Genomic DNA, 8,923 nt, shown 5'->3' with positions numbered 1-8,923 from the left:
CGCGCTGTTGTTAACTCGGCTATAATCGCGTAAGCGGTGTCTACGCCAATAAAGAAGAAGAAGTTTTTCTGATAAATTGAGATGAAAAGGCAAAATACAGAAGTGTGGAAATTAAACCCAACCCAATCGTCGTTACGCCTCCTTTTGCCCCTCCTGTACTTGAAAGACGCATAACTTTATGAAAAAATATTTGGTTTACTCTTGAAATATGAATAAACTAATGATGGTTAAAATATCACTTACCCCTTAAGTAGTTTTGAGAAATGAAATTTCAGCAAGTTAACTGTTTTACTGATATAATCACTCAATTAAATACAGGTACTTTATGTAAGGATAGGTTGACGGTCGGACAAATACCCGGAAATCATTTTTTTTTTTTAATTTTATATGTATATAACCTTAAATCTACCCTCGATTATGTTTAAATGCTTAAAACCAACGTCAGGTGAACAAAACTATTATGCACTGAGCACATCTTGTGAATATATAAAAATCTTGAAGTCGTTCGAAGGAGATCATCGCACTCGTTTTCCATCTTTAGTAAAAGAACTGTCAAATGTTTAACAAAGAGAGGTAACTTTTGAAGGCTGGAAAATGTAGGATCTAGCGATTCGCAAGAAGTTTATCCGCTGCGAACGCTACATCAATAACTTTAGTGGAAGTTTCTTCCCCATACATCAATTTCTGCGGATTTAACCCCCTTTCCTCAGTTAAAAAATGAACCTAGGAATGAAATTTCATTTACATAATATTTTCAAATATAAGTTCCAATAATATAAATATAAAAGCTATAGAGAGTGCTCCAATTAACTCAAGCGGTTGTATAACTAAGAACTTGAAGTAGAGGGTTTTTTTATACTCGTATTACAAGCACGTGCAAGTAATTCACCAACGGACCACCCAGCACAACATATTGTAGTAGACGAGAAAAATGTAACGTCTTGCTAACAATTTCGGTTCATAGTTCCAATAAGGGTAAACAAATATTAATAATAGCACTATCTTAAGTTTTCAACTTACAACTTTTCATATGCTACCCGTAATAATAAATTTAAGAGATGTGCACTTTAAGTTTTTCAGATTTTCTTTTTCCGTGTCTTAGATATATAGCTACAGGTGAGTTAGTAAAAATAGCAATGCAACAGCTGACATTGACTTGGAACTCACAATTGAACTGAAATTTTATATAAAAAAAAACTTGATTTCGCTTCAAATACTGGCAGTGAGTACACTATAAAAACTCTAACTAACATATATGTATATAAAAAATTAGGATTGTGGCAAAATCATAAATCATGAGGATGTTTAGCTCATCGAATGCTAAGTCGAGAAGTAAAAGTGGTATAAAAAGAATAATAGTATAATCAAATGAATCTGTTTCTTTTAAATCAAGTGATGAGAAACTGGTCGAAAACAAGAAAACGTTAACTTTCATTGTACCGAAGCCATAATACCGTTCACAATTACAAAAGATTCCTTAAAGAACTCGATTTTGACCAATCAGTTTATATGGCAGCTATATGCTATAGTAATCTGATCTGAACAATTTCTTCGAAAAATCGAAAACCAATACTCCAGAATCACCATAAAAGCTGCCACCAAGACTGAAAAGAGCGCGACAAGTTATGTCGAATGCGAGGATTTTGTTTACAAGTTTATTCATTTGCAGGGGAGTCGTCCATCATGAGTTCTTGCCAAAGAATTGTCAGGTAAATAAAGAATATTTCCAGAAATCTTTACGCAATTTCCGCGAATCAATCAGAAATTCCCGAATTTGTGAAAGAACAAAAATTGCTTTTATCACCATGATAACGCCATTGCTCATACAACGTTGCTTGTGCACGAATATTTGGCCAGAATAACACAATAATGAGACACACATTCTTAGCAAAGGCAAAATTGGCAATATTTTTTTGAACAAACCTCATATGGTCCTACCATCATCAGATACTATTTATCAGTAGAATAGCGTTCGTTGATTGACCTAGTGGAAATTGGGATTTGGACTTCATTCTCAACCAGCAATTGACTGCCCTCACAAGGTGGGGGAATGAGTGGTGCGCGAGTTAAATTGCGAAGTTTCTGGGCTCCTGCCTGCAGGGGCAATAACGCTCTAGAATCTCCTGCCAACAAGAGGCCGATAGGTGCAAATATCGCGTACGTACAATACGGAATTGCGGAAATCAGAGGTTTCACGCGGTGTCCGCAACACCGTTCCCTAGCTAAAAGGCAACGTCTCACAGCATAATAGCGTGAAGGGTCAAGCAAATGACGTTTCAAGAGTCACTGAACTCAAAGAGACAAAAAAAGAATTTGCCACAAGTATAGCAAAATTATAACGCTTACTATTTCTAGAACTGATTCCCAGTGACTTTTTCTTGTTTTCAAAGCTGAAGAAAAACTGAAAAGAAATCGCTGAAACTGAGGCCTATTTTGAAGCACCAATTCTGCAAATATGGTAAAGAACAAATGGCGTATCCTTTAGGATTTTACCTTTTTCTGTTATGTTCATGCTCTTTTCTTTAAAAAGATATGAACTTTTAAACTTTCTGAGCAAAATTGTGAACGCCTAAAACATATAACTGCCATATACTTATCGATCCTGATATGGAAACTTTTTTATTTCACAAAATATCTTTACGAAAATTGGCATGGTTTATTTCCGATTGATGTAATCCACAAAGAACTCATTCATTTAATGAGATTTCACTTGACCGAATATGGCGTGAGTTATTCTCCAAGGCAAAGTATATAGCTGCCATACAAGCTGACCATCAAAATCAAGTTCTTGTAAGGAATATTTTGTATGTGTAAAGGGTATATAGCTTCGAGGCCACTGACCTTAACGTTTTTTCTTGTTTTTCTTTTTAATTTTTGCCCCACCTTATTATTTTTTTTAAAGACTTGGATAAAAAATATTATAACACGAATTCTTTCTAAAAAACAAATTATTTTTTTATAACATTCAAACATTTTTCTAAGAAAACTAAAATTTCTCACTTGACAAGTCACAGTTAATCAAGCTTCATACACCACTATTTATGTGCGCACCGCTGTAACTACAGCCTTACTATTTAATGGAATTACTTTTTGTTTTTCGTTTGTTTCTTTTCTACCCATTTGATGGACAGGTGGTCTAATTCATGCGATTTAGTTGCTCAAACTGAATGACTTACCCTCGAGCGCACGATTCCTTGAGATCAAAGCGAGCACCATTTCAGGATTTGGTTCATCGTCAAGATGGACACCGGCAACAGTCAGGTTATTGTTATCTTGCCGCTGCTGTTGACTTGTGGAACTGTGATTATGCTGTAGAATACTCCTACTACCAATAGCTTTACCTATGCTGCTATTCATTATTGTGGGAGCCTGTGGCGTCAGTGTAGGTGGCAACGGCGGCAATATAGGCAGCGTTGGCAGCGTAGGCAAAGGAGGTACTAGGTGACTGGGCTGCGGTTGTTGCATCATCGTTTGTGGATTTTGATGATTATGCAGCAGAGGATGTGGTTGTTGGTTTTGTTGCTGTTGCTGCTGATGGATATGATTATTCATAATAGAAATGTTGCTGCTGCTAAACAATGACGAGGCCAATGACGAATGAGGCTGCGGCTGTGGCTGCGGCGTCGGCTGGTGTTGATGATGGTGTTGTAATAGTGGTGGTGGCGGTTTCAAAGTTTGCATCATTGCTAATGCAACACGTTTACTATTGTAATGCTAATATAATGCAGACTGCTCCACACAAACATCAACAAATTTTGTAATTATCTATTGACATACACGGGCGCACACATATACGCGCACGACGCACGGAAATGAGCATCAGCAATGAAATCTACACTTGAGTGTGCGGGTATGTGGGTAGGCAGGTATTCACTTTACAGCCTTTGCGGCTGACTTGGCACTGGCTTTAATGGCGTTCAAAGGATGCGCACACATACAGAATACCGAATATGTACATAAGTGTATGCCGACGGTATTTTTGTACTCGTATATGTGCACGAATTGCCGACGGTATTTGGAGGAGTGTGCGATTAATTAATTTTTATTTACTTATTTTTATTTACTTTTTTGTTTTATATTTTTGAACGTTTGTTTTTTTTTTTTGGTTTTAATTTAATTTCTTTATATTCTTTTTGGTAATAAATAAATTTAAAAATTTTTCCCAGTTTTTTGCACGTGTCTTCGAGTTACTATTATTTGACTTTAGAAATTTTACTTACTTTGAGTACCATACCACAAATTATTTATACTAACGAATAAAATAAAATATATTTGTCGTATTTACATAGAATTATATTCAGCGATTTAAAGCAAAATAATTCATCTCATTAAAAGCTGCATGTTAATGCTTTGCACATATGTACGTACATATATAACTTAACTTTCATGTAAGCATATATGTATATTTCTTTTTTATATATGTATTTACACAATTTGCCTCCGAGCCGTTTAATAGCACAACCGCACCGCTTTTACGGTAAAACCACAATGTTTACCGCCTTTCTGTCGACCCAAGTCCAGATGCGCTATCGAGGAGGTGGTGGCAGTAAGATTGTTTCATATTCAAAAGATATTAATGCATATACGTTTCTATGTTTGTAAATACATATATGAAGATATGACGATTTAAAGTAGTCGCTTCTTATCACCTTGAATTGGAATTGGTATTCATGATATTGCTATTGGGTACTTACAAATATACACACCAACATGAATCACATATAAGCAAACACATTTGTACATACATACAAGCGCGTTTACCTTGCAATTCTAAAACACCTTCTCCACTTCTTTCGAGTGCTACTATCTAAATATCTGTTTTGCTCCTCTTTGGGTTTGTTTGTTCTCTATATCAGTTGCCGCTCGAGTTGTTTAGAAGACCCTATCAGCTGCTTACGTCTGTGCAACAACGCGGCCTCTCAATAAATACCTTTTATTACCTACTCACATACACACTCATACATATGTATATACCGACTTACGTACATTTTACCATTCTTATGCAAGTGCCGCTTCTACGTATATATTTACTATTTATAAATATGATGACTACGCGTATCGAAATTAGAAGGTTGTTTTTTATGAAAAAAGAGCTTTCATGCGCGTGTATGTTGGTTAGCAGCAAGCTATTGATATTCGAAGATAGTGCGTAAAAGTATAAAAAAAAACGAATTGGAGTATTGTTTTAGAATATTGATAAACAGTTTTACGAGTTCAAAGTTGGAAAACATGCACGTTGCGTAAAGGAACTACGAAATTTTGAAACACCAAGTACGGAAGAGCTTAGTTCGTTCATTTGATACTCTTGCAACTGGCCGATATTTGCGGTATAAACTCACAGGGAAGTTCAAAAATCCTTCTTTTAATTATATATCTCAAACAATAGCCGATAATTTCGGTTAAAAAGTCAACTATAGGTACTGGGGTATAAATATTCGACTCCTCAGGGCTTGAAAAGTTTTGGTTCGACTTAGACATTCTTTGGTAATTAGTATATTCAAAGGCACTACTGGTGCAAAGTCTTACTTTGTTATATTAATTGCTTCTTAGATTGTATACTGGAAAATGAAAGAATCAAATGGAATTCAAAATTGTGTTATATAGGAAGATGGCGTGGTTTAAGTCCGATTTATGCAATTTCCTGTAAAGCCTCATACCATCCCGTGGATAAAATTTAAGTCCCTCCGTTATATGGGGAGTGAGCGGCGTTATCAGCCTGTCATCCATTTTTACAATGCCGGTAGGAGTGCTTTAGAAGGCAGGGTCACGACCATACCTTCAAAATTTGAAGGCCATAAGCGCTCCTTGTACCTGCGATCCCCTGTGTCAAGTAACAGTTCTATGGTATATCTTAATTTATCGCTTAGTTATGACATTTTATATATTTTCGTTTATTGGCGTTTTGTGGACTTGGCAGTGGTCCAATAACGTTCATCTACAAACTTCTCCTTTTTGCTAGGGAAAATGTAAGTATACTAAGTTTCATTACGAAATCTCTATCTTTTCTCAAGTTACTGGCAGAAACAGACGGACGGACGGACACAACATCCGGACTTGAACTCGCCTCGTCATACTGATTATTTATATAAATATAAATCCATATCTATATATATACGAGGTGTGTTCAAAAAGTATCGCGAATTTTGAATTTTCGCGGGTTAAGTGTTTTCGAATTTCGAATTTTTTGTGGCGTTATGTTGGAACTCATGTCTCTCACTTATGCCGACAAGCTCGGCTATTTTGAATGTTTATTTAATTGTTGACAGCTGCTTTGCTTGGATCGTCTTCGATTTTTACCTATTCAAAAAAATGGATCAAAGAACCTTTATCAAATTTTGTGTGAAAAACGAATTTAAGTGCGCGGATTCATTCCAAATGTTGACTGTGGCATACGGAGAAGCTACCTTGGACCGAAGCAACGTATATCGTTGGTACAAAATGTTCTCAGAAGGCCGAGAAGGTGTGACAAAAATTGGCTTTTGCACCACGATAACGCCCCTGCTCACACATCATTGCTTGTGCGCGACTTTTTGGCCAAAAACAACACACTAATGATGCGGCAGCCACCGTATTCCCCAGATCGCCCCCTGTGACTTTTTCTTGTTCCCTAAATTGAAGAGGCCCATGAAAGGACACGTTACGCTTCTCTTGACGAGATAAAGACTTCATCGAAGGAGGAGCTGAAGAAGATAAAAAAAAATGATTTTTTGAAGTGCTTCGAAGATTGGAAAAACCGTTGACACAAGTGTATAATATCTCATGGGGATTACTTTGAAGAGGAAAAAATAGATATTAATGAATAAATAAATAATTTTTGAAAAAATACAAAATTCGCGATACTTTTTGAACACACCTCCTATAGTTTTAGGTGATGCAAACAATCTTTAGGTGAAAAAAACTATTTTACTCTGTAGTAATGTGTTGATATTTGACATTGGACAATTTAAAATACCCGTTATTTTCTGAACATATCTCGTATGTATATACGAGCCCATATGTAATCGGGCAAGGGTTTGATACCAACGATTTAGTAGCTATATCACATTTCATAAAATTTGTGTTCGCTATGATTTGTTATATTAATAGATGCCAAATTTCGTGAAGATATGTTATCAAAGAGTAAACTGTACATACAAGGATTGGATTTTAAACAACTATTCCGGCAAATGAGTAGCTTTTTGTGAGAAAGAACGTGTGCGTTCGGATAAATCTCTCAATGTTCAGATCAAAACTGAGGGACAGCTCGCGAATATGGGCTAAATTCTACTGGTCACTTATATATGCATATGAATATACTTTATACAGTATCCGATGTTTCCTTCTAGTCATTACTTATAGTCTTATACCCTTGTGTTAATCGCCCCACATTTTCGAACTTCCAGTTGACTTTATTCCGCATAACATACATATGTATATCGGCCAATATGGAAGCAATTTGAGAAAGCTTTTTTTCTAAAAAACTTTTTTTTTTAATTTTAATCTAAAGTCAGTTATCAGCCGTTTTTATCCATTTTAAATTTTTTGTTTTCAATCCCGCTCCTCAGGACTTCCGAAAAAATTATTTAATTATTCGTCAATTTTTATTTTGTCGCTTTCAAAGTAATTTCCATCATGTAATACACTTATGCCAATGATTTTTCCAAATCCTCAAAACACTTTTCATAAGGCCTTTTCAGCTCCTTCGGCGAATTTCGTTTCGTCTGTTCGATCGACTGAGAACGGGTTCCACAGAGCGGCAACTTCAGTTTGGGAAGCAAGAAAAAATTACACGGAGCCAAATCTGATCAATACGGTGATTGATCGATGGTACTCATTGCGTTTTTGGCTTTAAATTCGGTCACAATCATACTCTTTTGGAAAGAAAATTCAGCTTTATCGTGACAAGTCAAGAAATAACGAGTTGCATAGCCGAAATATCCACTAAAATCATTTTCTTCACAGTTTTCAAGCACCATATTCTTCTCTTTTTTAATATTTCCATCAGCTGAAGAGGTCGTAGGTCATCCAGAACGAGGCATGTACTCAACGATCTCACAGCTGTCTTTCTACCTCATAGGCTTGTGTTTTTGATAAAACTGAATCACCGTAACCCTTTTCCAACATTCACAACAATTCCGCACACGAATTTTCGAATATAAAATTTGAGAAAAATTCTTTTTTTCGATACTTTTCTCCATTGCAAAAATCGCAACGCACTACTGATGTGTGCCGTAGTAAGCAGCTGGTGTAGAAAACTGGTTGAGTTTCCTCATCTAGGTTAAAATATGGAAGCATCTAAGTTCAGGTAACAGTTTCCGAAACGCTCTCGATGAGTTAGATATTGTGCACAAAACAGCCAGATGATTTCAAAATTGTTCCGCCGTACTGCCCGTATCAAACAAAATTTGTCATAACTTTTGCCCGCAGAGACAACGTTTGTTCACATTTAATGATTTTAGTGACCGACAATTTATCCCCATAATGACAGCACAGAAATCTGTTGTTCCCTTTTGTTCACATTTGAGCAATGTTGACTTTTTTCATATGCTGAACACAGTATTCGACTCTGATACCGAGTTAGTTCATGAATATATCAAAGACTGGCAACCCTATGATGGAAGAGAACAATCGCGATATCCACGTACATGGTCTATAGAAACGGTGGTGAATATTCATTTACATTGCGCTCTCATAAGATAGATCATATCATCTGATTCGGTCCATGGTTTTTTGTCGGTCACCGAAACATTACCCGTGTCAATACCAACACCTGAACGAAGTGATTTTTAAGGCAGTCTAAATGAAGCTAATTTGCCTACAAATAAAATGAGCACCCATTAGTCTGATGCATTTTATCTTGTGTCTTCACCCAGTTCCATTGCCATATGAAATAATATCGGTATTTAAAATTAGCAGCTATTTGATAAAATGATGCTCTTATAAA

General features: G+C 36.1%; 1 protein-coding gene across 2 annotated transcripts in view; it reads right to left on the bottom strand.

The window, feature by feature from the left end:
* The window catches only part of LOC108972191 (LIM/homeobox protein Lhx3), a 76,660-nt gene extending 72,567 nt beyond the window's left edge, over nt 1–4,093 (bottom strand). For both annotated transcript variants that reach the window (XM_018938705.1, XM_018938706.1), the window contains exon 1: nt 3,177–4,093. In XM_018938705.1, the coding sequence (XP_018794250.1) occupies nt 3,177–3,684 (508 nt within the window). In that variant the 5' untranslated portion in view covers nt 3,685–4,093. The remainder of the gene's footprint in view (nt 1–3,176) is intronic.
* Nucleotides 4,094–8,923: the final 4,830 nt, after the last annotated feature.

This window comes from Bactrocera latifrons, unplaced genomic scaffold, assembly GCF_001853355.1.
Source record: "Bactrocera latifrons isolate USDA-ARS-PBARC rearing strain unplaced genomic scaffold, ASM185335v1 scaffold_385, whole genome shotgun sequence".
NCBI lineage: Eukaryota > Metazoa > Arthropoda > Insecta > Diptera > Tephritidae > Bactrocera > Bactrocera latifrons.
This window is presented reverse-complemented; position numbering and strand designations above follow the sequence as displayed.